This window comes from Dendropsophus ebraccatus, chromosome 5, assembly GCF_027789765.1.
Source record: "Dendropsophus ebraccatus isolate aDenEbr1 chromosome 5, aDenEbr1.pat, whole genome shotgun sequence".
NCBI lineage: Eukaryota > Metazoa > Chordata > Amphibia > Anura > Hylidae > Dendropsophus > Dendropsophus ebraccatus.
The window spans coordinates 25,243,250-25,264,500 of record NC_091458.1 but is presented as its reverse complement, the minus strand read 5'-3'; the positions used below and the strand labels follow the sequence as shown (position 1 = coordinate 25,264,500).

At 43.1% G+C, this 21,251-nt stretch overlaps 1 protein-coding gene across 4 annotated transcripts in view; it reads right to left on the bottom strand.

Moving 5' to 3' along the window:
• Positions 1-21,251, bottom strand: part of DLG2 (discs large MAGUK scaffold protein 2) — an 818,767-nt gene that overhangs the window by 714,992 nt on the left and 82,524 nt on the right. For 3 of the 4 annotated variants that reach the window (XM_069969704.1, XM_069969702.1, XM_069969703.1), the window contains one exon: positions 11,471-11,616. In XM_069969704.1, coding sequence (XP_069825805.1) covers positions 11,471-11,616 — 146 coding nt within the window. Of the gene's footprint in view, positions 1-9,670; positions 9,736-11,470; positions 11,617-21,251 lie in introns of those variants that run through there. The other variant, XM_069969708.1, reaches the window with a different exon arrangement.

Below are 21,251 nucleotides of genomic sequence, written 5' to 3'. Positions count from 1 at the left end.
TATGTCAGCTTTGAAACACCCAGATTTTCCCACGGTTACCATGGTAACCGAGTGCATGTTCCGCCACAGTCTTAAGACACCGGATGTGCTAAATGTCACTTAAAAAGAAAAAAATATGGAAGGTGAACAAATATAGATGTATATATTGCATAGGTGCCGTATAGGTGGTCTATGACAAGCTCAAGTAGTACAATCTACAAAATGGCCGCCACCACTTCTCAGCTTAAGGTGTTTTTGTGTCTTTGGTGCAGTGGAAAATGTAGGCAAATACATGAAAGTAATCCCAACCTATCAAGTCTGTGTCTTTGGCCTCATTTACACGTCCGCAAGATGTGACCGCAATTGCGGACAGATTTGGAACTCATTGGTTTCTATGGCCTCACTCACACGTCCACAATATTTTCAGGTGTGCGATTCATGCCGCAAATAAAAGACGTCTCCTAGCACACCAACAGAAGTTAAAGAGCTATTCTGGAATAAATTAGGAGATCGCGGGGGGGTCTGACCCCTGAAACCCCCGGCGATCTCCGTATTGGACCATGTTGGCTCTGTTATTAATAGAGCCCCAGGTCGGCACGTGACCTGCAATTCTATTAATTCGTTTGGAGTGACAGAAAGAGCCAAGTACAGGGCTCTTCTGGCATACTCTGCTCTTTCTGACGCTCCATAGGAATGAATAGAGCCGCAGGTCACGTGTCGTCCTGGGGCTCTATTAATAACAGAGCCGGCGGTGTCTGATACAGAGATCGCCGGAGGGATCAAGGGTCAGACCCCCCACGATCTCCTACTTTTTCTGTATCCTGTGGAAAGGGGAAAAGTAAATTTTTCCCAGAATACTCCTTCACGGGATCTGTTTTTTGCAGATTGCGGATCCGTGGCGTCTGTTTTTTTGCGGATCCACAAATTGTGACATTACTGTTTCCCCCCCCCCGGCAGCAAAGTGAGCCAGTAAAGGCATGGGAAAATGGCTGCCAAGCAATTATATACATTTTTTAAGGATTGGGAAAAGCTAGTAAATATTTTTTTTTAATTAATTCAACTTTATTAACTAGCACGTTACAAATTTTGAGGATCCGCAAAAAAAAAAACCTGACGACATGAAGACATGGATGTGCAATACATAGCAGACCTAATAGAATAATTCAAACTTGAAAAAATTTAAAATTTTTTTCTGATGTGTCAGGTAAATGTGCACATGATTAGGTAGCCTTGTCAAGAATTGGAGTCTCGGCTCCTGTACTTACTGAGCTGTAAGGCACACATTGTATACCTGCTGCTCAGTTAAAATACACTGGACTGGGCAGCATGTAATCTGATCCCTCGGGGAACTGAGCCTTTTTCCTCTCTCAAGATGAACTTTATTATATTTGTCAGTAATATTAATTTATGAAAAAAGTTTGTTGAAATGAGAGTGACCTTTTAAGTCTTGAAGTGAGGTCCAGACAACCTACTGGAACAGGGTAAATATCACCCGAAATCAAGCATATGAGAGGAATTTTTTAACAAAATTATTCAAAAGTCACTCTGCAGTATTGGTTACAATATAGTATGCCAACCGGATATCAGACCTTTGTTCCTGAAAGGAACCAAATAATGGGCACGGGGCATGTCCTCTGGATGCCAAGGACTAACAAGAAGAACAAAACTAAACTAACTAACTAGAACAAAAACTAAAAAAGGCTTTGCCAAGACAGAGGATAATTGAAGGGGGTGCAGAGGTAATAACTAGATCCGGCCCTGGAGCCTGGATAGGTCCAACCCTCTATTTTCACATAGAAAGACCCAGTAAAATAAATGGTTTATGGTATTTAGGGGTCTTGTTACAGATTCTACAATGGGTTCAAAGCTACTTCTAATGTCCCAGACAAAACCAACCCCTTAATGGCCAATAGCTGCAAGATTGAACTGGTATTACTGGTTAAAGTGTGCAACCACAGCCCTTCCCCTGGCCAGATCTAGATGCTTATTCAAAAATACCCCATAGCAAATTTCGATTTTATTCCATTCACATTAAAGATGGAAATTAAACGAAATGATTAACCCATAGTTTATGGGACCTTCAGTACTGTCTTAAGGCAAGACACTAAATTTCAAAATCAGCTTACAAGGCATTTTTCTTTGCCAAGTAAACTTTTTATATCCCTTGGGTTATACATTATAAACCTAATGGACTCATTATTCCCCCCCCCCTTATTTTAAATACCCTACGCCTAATGCATCATGTGGATTGTAAGTGCTTCTGGGCATCTTTCCTTTTCGCTAAATGTTTGTGTTTGCTAACCATTACACATTAACGTACAAATTTATTCGCTCTGCAATATCTCGATGGGATGGGTATGTGGAGAAGTATAGTCTTAAAGGGGTTGTAAAAAAAGACTGCTTTGTCCAAAAATGGTGTCACACTTGTCCACAGGTTCCATGAGGCTTTGGAACCAATACAAGACACAAAAAGGTATTGAACTGTCCTGTAGCGAAGCTGCCATGTTGTCCCATACAACCCTTTTATTGTTTTTTCCTATCTCAATACATGCATCTGTTGTGTCCCACCACGGGTGATGCTCATAGTTACACCCTTCGCAAAAGCCTGTACTTATTGTAAGTGGTGATAAAGTAGTGTTAAAGTTTCGCACAAGATGGCGCTATTGCAAGTGTATATACCTAGTTGATGCACAGCTGTAGAACTGTAAGGATTATTGTTTATTGATATGTCACATGGATCTGTAGACCAATGAGCGTGTTCTCTTCTGTCCTATCACTTCTCCCTTCTTCCATTTATAGCACACCTTATAAAGGGGCTGTAGATAGGAAGTCACATGGGTAGAAGAAGTGTAGAGGTCTTTTTTCACCTGGCTCTGTAGAGGAAGGACACAAGCCAGAACGCTCTCTACGAGCAGTCTAGTTGGGCCCTGGTGCTCTGCCAGGTTCCCAGTCTCAGTGTGCAGTCCAGAAACAGGCACTCAGGCACATGAAGTTAACAGTTTCTTCTTCAGTCACTCCACTCAACACTATGCAGTGTTAAACCCTTCCCCAGAGAGAACAAGTCAGAGATCCTCTCAACCCCCAAAGTAGACTAGGAGAGTCACAGTGCAGGACAGTAACCACAAAGCAGAAGGCTAAGAACTGATCCGGATAGAGCAAAGTTGCTAGAAGCCTATGAACTCTATCTCACAGCGCGGGTGTCAGCAGGGAACCCTTAGCATTTCGCTCATCCCAGGTAACAAGGTGTGGGGCTTGTGTCACCTACTAGGATGGGTCCCCCGACACTGGTAGGGCATTAGGTGGTGCGAAGACCCGAAGGTCAAAACACAGGCACAAGTATTCTCTCTTTCTTCTCAAGTATCTTTCTACCTCATCCTCCAACATCTCAGCAGAGCACAGTACTAATTGGGTTGGGACTCTCAAACATCCTCCTCTCTACTCATCTGACTCTATATTCTCAGCATGCAACTCAGTCCATATGACTGTACTACTTCTCCTCTGCTCACTACAGATCTGAATCCTAACTTATTAAAGGAGACAGGCTCCCGACCCCCAGATAGATCCCCTTATACTCACCTCATGTCGCTGAGTCCCGCTGCTGGAGTCGGTCCCGGGACAGAGATATCCCAGTGAGAAGCCGGCGCGCGCTGTGGAGATGAGTCCAGCGTCCATAGAGAATGAATGGAGCCGTGCGCGCGCAGCAGAGATGAGTCCGGCTCCATTCATTCTCTATGGACGCTGGACTCATCTCCACAGCGCGCGCGCCGGCTTCTCACCGGGATATCTCCGTCCCGGGACCGGCTCCGGCAGTGGGACTCGGCGACATGAGGTAAGTATAAGGGGATCTATCTGGGGGTGGGGAGCCTGTCACCCCGGCGCGGGGGGTGACAGGTCCTCTTTAAGTGTCTTATCAAGTATAAAGTGTTGTGTCAAGGTAAAGCTGTATGACCTGCTGTACCATACACAGTCTCCAAGTAAAGAGACTCTGTGATTTCTCACCCCACACCAACAAAGTACACAAACATTCCTTGGGTTATCTCCCCTGTCTGTGGGTGGCAGTGCTAATAGTCCGGGTGGGTCATTGCTCTACTCCGGACCACCGTGTATACTACCCAAGGGACCCCGCAACAGCCTGGCAGGTCACTGACCAAAGGGGAACAAGGTATAACCGGCCCTCCAAAATAAAAGCAGGTGTGCCACCATACCTGTTCCCAACCAGCACTGGCGTCACAACATAACATCATTGGGCCCGGCTATTTCTCGGCCAACCACCATACAGCAGGCATCACACTTCACCATCTGGCAAGTGACTGGCCGTACCTCCGCTATAACACTGCAGGGGCACACCACATATCTATCCATCCATGTCTGATACCACTTCCTGCACAATTCCATTGTGTACCCAATGTTTCCCTTGGTGACGACCTGTGCTGTGCTTCAGCATTTATATGGAAGATGGTAAATGACATCTAACTAAAAAAAAAAATATATATATATATATATATATATATATATATATATATATATAGATGTAGTTAGTCACAATCATAGAGAACATGGTTATCCATTCGCTTTAAAGAATCTGAGCTCAAACAATTTCACACTTCACAGACCCAGGGTTAAAACCTTGGGAAATAATTCTTCACATATTTAGCGGTAAGTGAGAACGCCTAAGGGTAAGCCTTGGAAATTCTCCGTGTGAGAGTGACCCGGGGTAAGTCTTAGCTATTCTCATACTGCACCCACTGGGACTGCAAGAAATGCAATATTGGAAGAAAAAAAAAATTGGCAACCTGTAGTGATCAATCAGGATTTTTCTGTATTTCACGTAAAGGTGTATTCCCATGAAGACAGGAGATAACAAGCTCATCGGTGGCCGTCTGACCCATGTTCAGCCCCACTATAGAGAATGAGTGGAGCTGGGGGTCTGTGCTCTGTTCCTTCCAGAGAACAATTTCCCTCTGGACCCTGTTGGACCCTCACAGATCAGCTTGTTATTCCTTATGCTGTGAACAGGGCGTAATGTCTTAAAAGGAGAATATTCCTTTAAAGGGGGTTATCCTGTGTATTATATTCAGACCAAAAATCCTCCATGGCTTTGTCATTTAGTGTTTCTGGAATAAGGGGGAAAAAAAACTTTCATTATTTTTTTTTATTTCATGTGTATACAGAATCAATATCCTTCCCCTTCTGGCAGCTGACGATATAGTCCCTTATTACTACTCCTGTAGAATGAGTCTTCTCAGCCATACTACCATGTACTGTAGAGGCTTATGTCCTTCCCTTACAAGCAGGGAGACAGTGATCTCTATTGGGTTATCTGTAGTGAACAGTGGATCAGTATGCAGAGACCTGGCTGTGGGGGAGTGACTGAGCATGTGTGTCCTCCAGCAAGCAGCTCAGTAGATGGATGGACAGAGAGAGTGACTGAGCATGTGTGTCCTCCAGCAATCAGCTCAGTAGGTGGATAGACAGAGAGAGTGACTGAGCATGTGTGTCCTCCAGCAATCATCTCAGTAGATGGATGGACAGAGAGAGTGTCTGAGCATGTGTGTCCTCCAGCAATCATCTCAGTAGATGGATGGACAGAGAGAGTGTCTGAGCATGTGCATCCTCCACCAATCAGCTCAGTAGATGGATGGACAGAGAGAGTGACTGAGCATGTGTGTCCTTCACCAATCAGCTCAGTAGGTAGGTGGATGGATGGAGAGAGAGAGACTGAGCATGTGTGTCCTCCACCAATCAGCTCAGTAGATGGATGGACAGAGAGAGTGACTGAGCATGTGCGACCTCCAGCAGTTACCTTATGAAATAAATAAGAGTGACTGAGCATGTGTGTCCTCCACCAATCAGCTCAGTAGATGGATGGACAGAGAGAGTGACTGAGCATGTGCGACCTCCAGCAGTTACCTTATGAAATAAATAAGAGCGGCTGTGCATGTGTGTTCCTAGAACTCAGCTCAGTAGGTGAATGGAGATAGCGGCTAAGCATATGTTTCCAGCTCATTACATGGATAAGTAGAGTGGTTTAGTATGTGTGTCCTCCAGCACTAAGCTCATCATGGACGTATATGATGCTATACACTCTGAAAACCAGATGGCAGCATACTATATAAGTAAGGCTGGGTTCACACTACGTATATTTCAGTCAGTATATTTCAGTCAGTATTGCAACCAAAACCAGGAGTGGATTAAAAACACAGAAAGGATCTGTTCACACAATGCTGAAATTGAGTGGATGGCCGCCATATAACAGTAAATAACTGCAATTATTTCAATATAACAGCCGTTGTTCTAAAATAACAGCAAATATTTGCCATTAAATGGCGGCCATCCACTCAATTTCAACATTGTGTGAACAGAGCCTTTCTGTGTTTTTAATCCACTCCTGGTTTTGGTTGCAATACTGACTGAAATATACATATACTGACTGAAATATACGTAGTGTGAACCCAGCCCAAATGTCATTAATCTTCCCTGGATGGTTTTATTAACAGCATGCAAATAGAGAATAAAGACTAATCTGTATGGCTCATTCCCTCCCTTCCTGGAGTCCCTTCTTTTTGCTTTGTATTCAGGATCTCACTTGTGATGTGTAAGTAACGGGATGGTTTGTGGGGCGAACAATGTTCATTTCCATCTGTCATTTTTATAATTACTTGTCCAAGTCTGGAGGAAGTTAATTATCATTGAGGGACAGTAAAACAGATCGCTGCTCCCAACAGCTCTGGGTTCTGAGTGAGCGAGCGCCTAATCCAGACTCTGCACAAGATTCACACCATTGGGGTGACTGTAACCCCTCCACCCATCCCCCACCCCCGTCACCCTTCTGCTCTGTTCTACATGTCTGTATAGTCTTACCCTGACAAAATCATATCTGCTGCATGGAATTGTGGGAGGTCATAGCTAATAGTTCATTATAATAGGTGGTGTTGGTATGGAGGTGGTGAAGCCGGTCACTTGCTAGCTGGTGCAGTATGACGTCAGCTCTATGGTGGTCGGTCGAGATGTAGCCGGACGCTAGTGCCGGTTGGGCACACAGGTATGGTGGCACACCTGCTTTTATTTGAGAGGGCTGGTTACACCTTGTTCCCTTGTGTCCCTTTACCATAAATAAAATCTTGTTTACTCTGAGGGTGTTTGTGTGTAGCAGAACATACAGCTTTACATTTACAGAGTACTTTATATTTGATAGGACATTTAATAGTTCAGGATCAAGACCTGTAGTGAAAGTGTAGAGAATGATACAGTCGTGCTGACTGGGTTGCGTGCTGAGAGATACAAAGAACCACCAGAGGAGCAGAGAGGAGGATGTTGTGAGAGTCCCAACCCAAGTAGTACTGTGCTCTGCCGGGATGTTGGAGGATGAGGTAGAGATTGAAGAATACTTGCGAGAGAACACTTGTGCCCATGCATCAACTCTTGTTGGAATGAACCACCTATTGCCCTACCAGTGTCAGGGGACCCGTCCTTGTGGGTGACACAAGCCCCAAACCCTGTTACCTGGGATGAGCAGAATGCTGAGGGTTTCCTGCTGACAATTGTGCTGAGAGATAGAGTTCATAGGCTTCTAGCAACTTTGCTCTATCTGGATCAGTTCCTAGCTTTCTGGATACTGTCCTGCTTTGTGACTCTCCTAGTCCACGGCGTGGGTTGAGATGATCTCTGACTTGTCCTCTCCTGTAAAGGTTTTAACACTGCATAGTGCTGAGTATGTTTACTTGAAGAGAAACAGTTAGGTGCGTCTTGGCTCTACAGAGTCTAGTGACCAAAGACCTCGTACTTGGACTGGGGACCTGGCAGATGGCCAGGGTCCAAAAGAACCACTGTAGGGAGCGTTCTAGCTTGCCTCCTTCCCCTACAAAGTCCAATACAGAAAGGCCTCTACACTTCCTCTACCCACGTGATTTCCTATCTACAGCTCCCTGTAAGGTGCACTGTGAATGTGTGAAGAGTGCAAAAAGAAGAAGTAAAAAAAGAGATGATAGGACAGAAGAAGATACTCTCATTGGTCCCCAGATCCATTTGACACATAAGCAAACAATGTAAATGACCTTTATGATCATTTTAAGTGGTTTTAACCCTTTTTTTTTTTTTTTTTTTTTTTGTACTTAATAAAGATGACCATGACTTTTGGATAATCATTTGTGTGTGTGCATCTACTTACTACACATACCGTTTTTTATCTTCATTTTTTTGTCAGTACTTCTTTTAGTATGTGTTGAGGTGCACCCAGTCTTATTATTTAGCTGTGCCTGCTAAATTTTCTTTGATACATATAAGCAAACAATAACCCTTTACACACTGCAGCTGTGCAGCAACTGAGTACACATACTTACAACAGTGACATCTTGTGGCGAAACTTTATCACTACTACATCACCATTTACTTACAAGAAAAAACAGGCTTTTGCGAGGGGTGTAACCAATAGCAACATCCATGGTGGGACACCACAATGGGTGCTCATTTTTGGATTCCTGAATTATAGTTCATAGGGATAACATGACCTTACACTAGCAAATTAACAAAGGAGAATGGGTGTACCTGGGCAAATATGAGAATGCACCGAGACATAATGGGGTTATTTGTATGGACTATATAAAAAAACAACTTTTTCTACCAACCCATACTAACCTGAGATGAATGCTGTGCTTTGTTTCTAATTCGGTTGTCCTGTTCCTGATATATTGTCTTCAAACCTTATATTCAAATGAACTTCCTTGGTACACTGGAGGTGGTCCAAGTGCCCTTAGGGCACCACTTTTCCAGCCTGTCCATGATGCTGCTTTATGAATATTAATGATGATTAAGTTATGATGCGAGTCCAAGGCTGAATCATCCTGAATATTGATGAAGCAGTGTCATTGGTGGGCTGGGAAAGCGGTGCACTGGGAGCTGCGCGACAGCCATCAGTGTACCAAGAAAGCTCATTTGCACATACGTTTTTAGGGCAATATCTTGAGAATTGACCCACCGAATTAAAAATGCAGCGCCGATCTGGTCGTGCTAACACTTTCAGACATAATACTGTCTAGACAAGTGAGTAGAGATCACCTAAAAAATGGCAGGTCCTGTGGGGTGTTCTTGCTATGCCTACACCAAAAGTGAAAAAGAAGGACAACCAGTAAACGGGTGATAGGATGATAGGTCCTATGGCTCACCAATGCATGTGAGAATTGAACACTAAACCATCTGATCCTATCCCATTGAAGAGCTGCTGTAGAGCAAATTGCTGAAAAAGCTCCTGCTGGCTACAATAACACATGACAGATTTCTTTGTATAAAGTTGTGTAGCCGCAAACTGGTCACAGCGACCCCTGTCCAATATCCGTCACTTACCTGCTGGAAGCCATCTATATCTAGCAGTGGCCTATGCTCATCTCCTCATTGAGAATACATGTATGCTCATCTGAACTGAGTGTGCATGTATATAAGCGTGTCGGGAAGAACTATTGAAGTTGTATGCAAACATATACAGAGCCCCTCAATGGGCTGTGTCCACTCCAGAGGGGGCACTCCATGCCATAATCTTTAGGAAACAACCCCTTTAAAAAAACTAATACCAAAAACTTAGGTTATATATATATATATATATATATATATATATATATATATATATATATAATTTTTTTTTTTTCTTTTTAAATAGGCAACGACCAAGTAGTATAAATGAAAGGGCAGAGCTGCTAACCTTTTTCTGTATACTTGTTGGCTGTGACAATTTGCCCTTTCATGTACAGGAACACGACAACCCTGAATGGCCGCAAGAGTTTTAGCAAAACAAGATAACGGCACATTCCCTGTCATTGTAACATGGGATGGCGGTGGTACGGCATCTGTGGCCTATGTAATAAGCAGCTTCCACTTTAGAAGATGCTATGAGGATGTACAATATGTTTGCCTTAATTACGGCCTACACATGTCTGACTCCTTTGTGACCCGCCGCTGCTATAGGCGGCTGATGTCCTGCTACTCCTGTGATCGCTGTTGTCATGGATACACGTATTCAGGCAATTGTATGTGAAGAGTGCAAGAAAAGAGTCTACGAAATACAAAGAAGATGCTACCCACAGCTAACAGCAGTGTCCGCTATATGAATAGGTATCAATGAATTATTCATGGGCCCCCGATGCCAGAAAGCAAGGTGTTGTCAACTTTCGGGCAATAAAGATATTTTATCAATTTCTTAATTGGTAAACAGGGCGGCTATAGGCAAGTTATATATGTGTGCTCCCTGTCATTACCGGAAAACATAACACACCATGTAAAACCCAAATTATCTGCCAAATACAATGTATTTTTAATAAGCTACAAAATGTATTGTGTTAGGTGATAATTTCATCTATAGATGAATCTACACAAGAGTGGGGTCACTGTGTACATACATTACATTACTGATCCTGAGATACATCCTGTATTATACTCCAGAGCTGCACTCACTATTCTGCTGGTGAGGTCACTGTGTACATACATTACATTACTTATCCTGTACTGATCCTGAGTTACATCTTTTATTATACTCCAGAGCTGCACTCACTATTCTGCTGGTGGGTTCACTGTGTACATACATTACATTACTTATCCTGTACTGATCCTGAGTTACATCCTGTGTTATACCCCAGAGCTGCACTCACTATTCTGCTGGTGGGGTCACTGTGTACATACATTACATTACTTATCCTGTACTGATCCTGAGTTAAATCTTTTATTATACTCCAGAGCTGCACTCACTATTCTGCTGGTGGGATCACGGTGTACGTACATTACATTACTGATCCTGAGTTACATCCTGTATTATACTCCAGAGCTGCACTCACTATTCTGCTGGTGTGGTCACTGATGCATTCAAGTCCCTCTCAGGCTTTATCTGCAACTTTTTAGCTTTCTAATGCTGGTAGGGTTAATCTGAGGTCAAGTTGCTGACAAACTCACTGTGGTTATTCCTCCTGGCATTACAAAGTTGCAGATAGGGACTTGTTTACATCAGCTGTCTCAGAAGGGAGGGGGAGGAGGGGGAGACAGAGAAAAAAGCTCACACAGATTTTTGTGTCTTTGGAAGAAAGCAACATCTCAGAACTGGGGGAAGGAGACTTAATAGATAATAACAAGTATGGAAGGAATTGTTAGTCTCATCCTGGGCAGCAACATATGAAAAGTTATGTTTGAGCAGAATACTCCTTTAAGTACATCCTCCGTATACACAGGACTATGTGCGGCCGATAAATATGATTTTAATACCTACATGAAAGATTAGATCAGCCAACCAAGGAGTGTTTGTTCCGATCACTGGCCCTTTAGGGTCTCAGATGTTTTGGGGGGTGTTACAGGGGGTAAATGGACACTGAGTAAATGCGATTTCCCCGTTCCTGCACCCACCAGCTAACTGTTTCCAGAGCTATGTGTCTAATGAGAGACTCTCTCTAATTACAGTGGATTGCCATGTCTTTGTGGGGGAGGGTGGAAGCTTGTCAATGTGTTATTGGATCATTACCTCGGAAGCTTTCTGTAGGCTCTCGGCTCCGGCAGATAAAGAATTGTTTTTCTCCCATAATTCTGCTACATGGTTGAGTTCAGAGATCTTCTCCTCATAGTCAATGTGGGAGCTGAGCAACGTGACTTCATAAAATTCCTGAATATCTGCCAAAAAAGGAACGTAAGACTTTATTAGTCATTATCACTGTGATAGATCGGATTTGGAAACCATCTGTATACACTGTCCCCAGTGGAGGATAGCCTCCCTATGAAGACCCCAGTCAGTGGGATCCAAATCCCGCTATAATAGTCAAGCCAGTTGCTGTAGAACTTAGTTCTGAACAATGTCCTGAATACAACAGTGATGGAGATTTAAAGGGGTACTCCGGAGAAGAATATATAGTGGCGTCAATAGGTTATACAGAATTTTAAATGTGTTCTATTTAAAAATTTCAAAACTTCCAAAACGTATCAGCTGCTTTATGGCCTGCAGGAAGTGCCGTTTTCTTTCCAGTCTGACACAGTGCTGTCTGCTGCTCTGGACAGTTCCTGACATGGACAGAGGTGGCAGCAGAGAGCACTGTCTCAGACATCAGAATATATGGTTAAGACAAGAGCGCAGCTAGGACCAGAAGATCGCTTACCTGGAGCAGCTAGGGGAGTTGAGGGTAAGGGTGCTATTACATGGAACGATAATCGTCCCTATCCGGCCGATCCGACCACAAGAGGAGCCCTGGACCATGGATAGGTAATGTATGCCGTTAAAGCAAGGGCTGCAAGGATATCGGTAACTATGTCCATGCAGCCCTTGTCAAACAATTATCAGGCCGTGTAACAGGCCCAGTAAACATGTTTACAGTCGACAGCAGAATCAGACTACACAGGATTTGTTTGTTGTCTGTTACCATGGGGACGCATTTGTCTGCATAGCAGCTGTGTGCACAAAATCGTAAAACTTTTTTTTTTCCTTATAAAGACTATATAAAAAGTTGCTTTATTTTGCATTTTATATAATAGAACAATAAAATCTTTAATAGCTGAAACTATTATTAAGAACAACGTGAAGCTGAGGAGGTTTCTCTGCGTAAATCGCACTTGCGTCTGTTCCGTTATCCCTCCAGGTAACAATCTTGCGGTGCGTTAGGACAATGAAGGATCAAATTGCTGGTGGCTTACTTGAAAAGAAGTAGAAAGCTTAAGGGATGAGTCCTTGCCCCTCTTTTCCATCTTAATATGCAGATCATACATTCTCCTGGCAGACAATCATAAAAAGAGACGAACAGATTTCACACTGCTGCATAATGACGTGTCGGCGACCAGTATTCTACATCCCATGAATATTCATCACCTGCACAAAGGGGGCCATTTACTCATCCCAAAACACCAGAAGCAACAAATGTTCCATCCACCCAAATCATAATAATAATAATTTTATTTGTATCACTTTGTTTGTTTAAAATACGTAAATGCTCATCCAGATCTCACATGAAAGGGGTTCTCCGCTATGGATAATACCACTTTGTTAGCAAAGTCCTTGGACTATTTTGGGTTACAGGCCGTCCTTCTGCTGGAACCCCAGAAATTAGCTCCAATCAGTAGAGAAACCCTGAGGTAAGTGTTCAGTTATCCTACAGTGCCACCACAGGAGAACTAAGGTATTACACAGAGAATCAGAATCAGAGAATGACTCCCTTTATCCCAACTGAGCACTATAGGTAATAGATGAGGGTCTTGAATGGAGTCACGCTCATCCATAGAGATGTATTGGAAAGCGTGACTTCCGGCCTTCAATCAACATGGAGACAGAAGAGTGGTGATGTGAACTCAAGCGGGATTTGAAATGAAGCTGCGCCGAGGGACATCGATCATCGCTGGTGAGTATATGCGCCAGATTGGAACCGGAGGGGGTGCAAATAAAAAAAAAAATCCAGAATGCCTCTTTAAATCAGAAACTTTGAACACAATGGGATTTTCACTCTGTTGTTCCCACTGAAAAATTTTCAAGTAGAATTTTGAGGAATTTCAAGCAGAAAACTTTCCTCTTTAATTCCTTGCAGATACCCCAAATCTGATTTGTATATATTTATATATATATATATATTTTTTTTTTTCCGCTTTTGACGTTGCTACTTCTTTTTCTTTTGTTTTTGCAAAAAACAGATGCATTTGTGTGCATCCGTTTTTCCATTGACTTCCCCAAAAAAACCACGCAAAACGCATCCTTTTTTTTAACGTACACAAAAAGTAGCTGACCTTACTTTTGTGCACGTTAACCCTTAGAGGACCCGGCCAATTAAAATTTTTGCGTTTTCGTTTTTTCCTCCTTGTGCTTAAAAGGCCATAGCAATTGCATTTTTCCACCTAGCGTCACTAATTGTACTTTGCAATGACAGGATGAATTTTTTCATACAGTACACTGCGAAACCAGAAAAAAATTCAAAGTGTGGTGAAACTGGAAAAAAAAATGCATTTCTTTTATTTGGGGGGTTTTCGTTTTTACGCCGTTGACCCTGGGGTAAAACTGACTTGTTATATATGTTCTTCAAGTTGTTACGACGATATGTAACATGTATAACTTTCATTGTATCTGATGACCGGTAAAAAAATTCAAACCATTGATAACATAAATATGTTCCTTAAAATCGCTCCATTCCCAGGCTTATAGCGCTTTTATCCTTTGGTCTATGGGGCTGTGTCAGGAGTCATTTTTTTGTGCCATGATATGTTCTTTCTATTGGTACCTTGATTGCGCATATGCGACTTTTTGATCGCTTTTTATTACAATTTTTCTGGATTTGATGTGACCAAAAATGCGCAATTTTGCACTTTGTTGTTTTTTTTGCGCTTACGCCATTTACCGTGCGAGATCAGGAATGTGATAAATTAATAGTTCGGGCGATTACGCACGCGGCGATAGCAAACATGTTTATTTATTTATTTATTTGTTTATTTTTATTTATAACATGGAAAAAGGGGGGTGATTCTGACTTTTATTAGGGGAGGGGATTTTTACTAACAACAACACTTTTATTTTTACTTTTACACTTATACTAGAAGCCCCCCTGGGGTTAGGGTTATTCCCCCTGGGGGACTTCTAGTATAAGTGCACTGATCTCTCATTGAGATGAGATAGGCACATCGATTGCTTCTGGCTGCTGCAGCCGGAAGCAATCGAGTGCTGAGCCGGGATCAGCGCCATTACGCCGCTGACTCCGGAAGGGGTAGGATGTGTGGATCGCTTCTCCCCACTAGACACCAGGGAACGGCTGCATTCGGTAACCGGATGCAGCTGTCAACTTTGACAGCTGCATCCGATTACTGTATTAGCGGGCGCGGCGATCGGCCCGCGGTTCTGGGCTACGAGCGGCACCCGGGACCGTGGCGGTTCAGAGCGCGGCTGCCGCGCCCCCGCTCTGGGCGCGGGGAGGCGTCCCTGGACGTACGGGTAAGTCCAGGGTCGCCTAAGGGTTAAAAAAAAAAAAAAAAAATGCTTTTTTTCTCTATAATGAAAGTCAATGGAAAAACGGATCAAAATGGATGCACACAAATGCATCTGTTTTTTGCAAAATCGTATGAAAGAAAAAAAAAAAAAGATGGCAAAAATGTAGTGTGAACCCAGCCTTACATACATCATATCCATTCTTTGCTCCACAAATGTATATGTTGTTTCTGCAAAACAATATAATAATTAATCTATATTGCTAATTTTCCGGCATATAAGACGACTTTTTAACCCTGAAAAATCCTCTTGGAAGTCGAAGGTCATCTTATATGCCGAGTATGGTCGCCCCATATGGTGGGGGATCTAAAAAATGGTCGCATCTTCACCATATGGGGCAACCACTATAAAAAAAAAAAGAAAAAGAGTTAACTCACTTGGGGCCCGTTCCTGGCAGCCGCAAGTCTCCTGTCCCGTAAAAATCCTAATTTCAAAAATGGTCAAATCCAAAAGTATTTCCTTGGTGTGTGCCAAGGAATTGATTACAGGTGCCCCATAAAACAACTGCTATCTCTATGGCCCATGTGCCTGGTGTACTTCTGCCTGGTAAGTACGCTCTCTCCCGGTACCGCCCTGTTGGATCCTCAGCCATCTCGGTATCCTGCCCGCTTTGTAATGAGGCCCCCAAGTAAAGCTTTTAATTAAGTTCATCACAAAGAAAAAAATCAGCATAGGCCTTTTGCCTTTTGAAAGACCGGCCTATAGAAAAACATAATAATGAGAGGAGTGCTGGCATGATTGCTTGTGTTTTACTTGCCTTGTAAGAATTAAAGGGGTACTCCAAAATCAGGTACAAATAAAAACATGTTGCAATAGCACTATAACATTGCTTACCTGTCTGCCCTCATTAAAAAAACAAAATAAAAAATCCATTTGTTTTAGGATCTTAGTTCTGCACTCCCTAAGTAAGCAGTTGCACAATAATACAATTCCCAGAATGCATTACTCTCCCTCAGCTCTCCATCACAGTCCTCCCACACTGCCTACTCCTCTCCCCTCGCACTCCTGTCAGTCCCCTGCCCAAGGCTGTTGCAAAACATCTCATTTCACTACAGACTATTGCAAAATGCATCAGTAAGGTTGCAGCACCTGCTGCATGCACTTCCTGTCTGCCCCTACTGTAGCATCATTTATAATGCTTTTATTTGTACAGCACAATTGATTCAACAGCACTTTACATAGTTTTGTAAATTTCGGTCCCTAGCCCCAATCTAAGTTCACCTATCTGTATATTTTACGTGTGTGGGGGAAACCCAAGCAATAAGAGAGAGGGAATATACAAACCCCGATGCTGCAGCAGGTTGTAATCTCACCTCTCTCTAGCTTAATGTCCCCATAAAACTTTATATGTTTGTGTATAAGACAGGAAGATGTTGATGTAGGCTGGAGGGGCTGGTCAGAGACAGTGACATCACTCAGAGGGGCGGGGCTAAGCCCATTTTGGAGTAAAGGAGGGGCTGGGGGACTGGAGACAATACACATTTAGTAGTTGCTCTCTTTTCAACTTCCTGTAAAAAAAGAATCACACAAAAGCCACTGAAGCCAGTACTATTAGTGATAACTCTATATCAGTTAATTATATGTCTTAGAGTGATAGTTTTTTTTTTTAATACAATTTTGTAATACTAGAATTCCCCTCTAAAACCACTACCTACGTAGAACTGAGAAATCTCTAAGAGAACCTTCTGTGACTACTTCTGTACGTGGCCATATTCATTCTAATGGTGGTCATCCAGACAGGAGGTCAAGTGTTTGCTGGGAAAACTAAAGTTTCAAAGATGAAAACACTAAAGAGTCTGCAGGTACTGTGCCCAAATGTAATACTAGTCACACAGTATGTATCTAGTTATTCCAGAGGAGTCTGGTTCCTTTATACTTATCTATACTACAAGTACTCTGCAGGCCCTTCACTTGCAGCACTGATTGGGTGGGTGAATGGGGTTGAGGTACTTTGTTGACAGTATGTATATAAGATATGGTGTATGGGCGGCAGTGATGGCACTGGGACACTTTACTGACACAGTTTTATGTGGATTATCTTGGTGGCACTGTGCATTAAAAAGGGCGGTATATGAACATGTATAAGTGACCTGCACAATGGGGCACTTTGCTGGCACTATTTATGGGGGAAACACTCTTGATATATTTTATGGGCAGCACTATTTATGGGAGATACTCTTGATATAGTCTATGGGCAGCACTATTTATGGGGGAAACACTCTTCAGGGCTCCAGATGGCGACCAAAATGGTCGCCAATGCGACTGACATCATGCAAATGGCGCCCAGATTTATTAATCTGGGCGCCATTTGCGACTGGCCCTGGCGGCGGCGCACTGTCTCTTTAAGGACAGTGACCGCCTTCCGCACGCTGCACTGAAGCGTGTCTCCGCACACTGGGGACACGCTTCTCCAGTGACGTCATCTAGCACGTCCGTCATTCATTGGACGGACGGACGCAGAGGCGCCACACTCCTCCAGCGCTTCTCTCCCGCCTCTCCTCAACCGGCGGAACCTTAGTTCACCCCAGCGGCACCATACTTAGATTGTCGGTGACTGGGTGAGTATAACCGGAGGGGCGGCAGGGGTGACGGCAGGCCAGTAATGTGTGTGGGGGGGACCGCGGCCTGGGTAGTGTGTCTATTGTGATGGCGGCCGGTGCGGTAGTCGGTGGGGTGGGTGTTTGGGGGGGGGGGGGGGTAGGGGATGTATACACTGCACAGTACCACTTCCCTCAGTGTCTGGATGTATATACACTGCACAGTACCACTTCCCTCAGTGTCTGGATGTATATACACTGCACAGTACCACTTCCCTCAGTGTCTGGATGTATATACACTGCACAGTACCACTTCCCTCAGTGTCTGGATGTATATACACTGCACAGTACCACTTCCCTCAGTGTCTGGATGTATATAGACTGCACAGTACCACTTCCCTCAGTGTCTGGATGTATATAGACTGCACAGTACCACTTCCCTCAGTGTCTGTATGTATATACACTGCACAGTACCACTTCCCTCAGTGTCTGGATGTATATAGACTGCACAGTACCACTTCCCTCAGTGTCTGGATGTATATAGACTGCACAGTACCACTTCCCTCAGTGTCTGGATGTATATACACTGCACAGTACCACTTCCCTCAGTGTCTGGATGTATATACACTGCACAGTACCACTTCCCTCAGTGTCTGGATGTATATACACTGCACAGTACCACTTCCCTCAGTGTCTGGATGTATATACACTGCACAGTACCACTTCCCTCAGTGTCTGGATGTATATACACTGCACAGTACCACTTCCCTCAGTGTCTGGATGTATATACACTGCACAGTACCACTTCCCTCAGTGTCTGGATGTATATACACTGCACAGTACCACTTCCCTCAGTGTCTGGATGTATATACACTGCACAGTACCACTTCCCTCAGTGTCTGGATGTATATAGACTGCACAGTACCACTTCCCTCAGTGTCTGGATGTATATAGACTGCACAGTACCACTTCCCTCAGTGTCTGGATGTATATAGACTGCACAGTACCACTTCCCTCAGTGTCTGGATGTATATAGACTGCACAGTACCACTTCCCTCAGTGTCTGGATGTATATACACTGCACAGTACCACTTCCCTCAGTGTCTGTATATATATAGACTGCACAGTACCACTTCCCTCAGTGTCTGTATATATATAGACTGCACAGTACCACTTCCCTCAGTGTCTGTATATATATAGACTGCACAGTACCACTTCCCTCAGTGTCTGTATATATATATATATATAGACTGCACAGTACCACTTCCCTCAGTGTCTGTATATATATATATATATATATATATATAGACTGCACAGTACGACTTCCCTCAGTGTGTGTGTATGTATACACTGCACAGTACCACTTCCCATATACATTGCCACAGGGGCTATATGTCATCGGCTGCCAGGGGCTATATATATAGTAGATCATTGCCGGTAAGATGGCAGCTGGCTGAGGGAACACACCGGCAGCAGGGGGGGGGGGGGGGCCTGGGCTTTTATATTACTAATATAATGGACTTGTCCATGACAATTAGGTAATTATCCTTATTGTTATATACAGGCTACTGCAATTGGCTCAATGGCGAAACATAAAATAACAGATTTTTTCAAGGATGCTCATGCATCTTCCAGCCAGTCTACTATAATAGATCAGGATAATTCAGATGAAACGCTTTCATTAGTCAGTGAAAACGGCACATCAGATCAAGCAAGCAATTCCAGCAGTGCAACAAAAATTTCCGTCCACAGGAGCAGACATTTTAAGAGTGTGTGGCTTCAGGAATTTCCTTGGCTTAAATACAATAAAGAGAAAGGAGTGATGTACTGTGAGTTTTGTTCCAAGGCAGGTGATGTTGCTGGAAAGACAGATTTCATTAAAGGAACAGATCATTTCAAGAAAGAAACAATAAAAAAACATGGAGATAGTCTGAAGCATAAAAATGCTCGTGACTGTATAATAGCTAGGAGTGCCCCAAAACAGACACCTTTAGCTCGTGCTGTAGCTCATGCTTGTGAAAAAACAGCTGAGAAAGACTTTAAAGAAATGAAGATTAAATTTAATGTGGCCTACATGATAGCACGTGAAGAGCTACCATTTACAAAGTATGCGGCTCAAATCTTACTTCTGAAGAAAAATGGAATGGATATATCCAAGACATATGACAATGACACTGCATGTGCAGAGATTATTGGTTGCATTGCAGAGGAATTTAAAGCTTAAACATTAAATGAAGCTGCAAAGGCAACTTACATTTCAATCATAACAGACTGTGGAACTGATGTATCAGGAAGTGATAATGTTATAGTATACTGCAGGTATATTTTGTCAGGTGTCCCTGTGAACCGTCTGGTAGGATTAGGTGCACTTCAGCATAGCCATGCTCGGGGAATACTAGAAAGTATTGGAGATATTTTTAGTGCAGACCACAGTGATCCATATTGGTGGCACCATAAGCTCAGTGCTTTTGGTGCAGATGGAGCTAGTGTCAATATGGGTGCATCAGGTGGTATAGATGCCCTAATGAGAAAAGAGATAGGAGAGCATATACTCTCATTTCACTGCTTACCGCATCGTTTGGAACTGGCCATGTTAAATACACAAAAATGTCTACCTATGGTCCAAAAAGTATATGATCTTCTGCATCTTGTCTGGAAGACTTATCACTTTAGTCCCAAAAGTAAACGGGAGTTGAGAGTCATTGGTGCAGAGTTAGGCTGTAAAATCCGCTGTCCCTCAGCAGTAAAGACTCAGCGCTGGCTACCTCATATCTTCCGGGCACTCTCTGTTTTCCTGTCGTTTGATCAAGAAACTGGGCAAGGGCAGTACACCGCTGTGCACCATCATATGGAACATCTTTCTGTATCCTCAAAAAATAGTGACATTTCAGGAAGAGCCAAGCACATTGTGCAGCAAATGGAGAACCTGATGTTTGTTGCATTTTGTCATTTCCTCCATGACCTTTTTGGGGAGATCTCAAAGTTAAGTCTGACTCTCCAGAAGAACTCTCTCATCCTTCCCCAAGCAGTTGCTGCCATTAAAACGTGTATCATGACAGTTAACAACTTTAAAGAAGTCCCACTGAGAAATGGCAAATTGCAAGAGTTTTATAAAAAAATTAATGTAGAGGAAATGCAGACTGGCACACAGAGAGCAAGTCAAATGGCTAAAAGGCGCAAGACGAGTCATACCAGGTGTATTGCTTTTCAGAATATCCAGCTAAAAGATTTTGATGCACAGGAGGAGTTTATGGAAAACCTAAATGACCACATTAGAAGAACAGTGGAAGTAACAGTGGGTGAACTGGAACGAAGATTTGAAGTAATGCTAAGTAGTGAGAAGGAGGGTAGAACAGGCTGTCCAGACATCATCCAGTGTTTCTCTGTCTTTTGTCATGATTCCTGGCCTGATGATCTTGTTACATATGGAGAGGAGGAGATTGACACATTAACAAAATGGTATAAAACCATTTTGTTAAAAAATGGCTGCGAAGTGGAAGCAATCCAAGCTGAATGGAGGCAATTGAAATTTTTAGTTAAAGGGCAGTTTGCTGACCTTTCTTACAGCAGTTTGTGGGAAACGGTCATCTCAAAGGAGCCATATTGTACTGACTTTGGGAATGTTTTACATTTAATTCACATTATGTTAATACTTCCTATATCAGCTGCACAATGCGAAAGGGGTTTTTCTGCCCAAAACAGAATCAAGTCACAAGTCCGGAGTTCTCTTCATATTTCAACACTGGAGGACTTAATTCGCATAA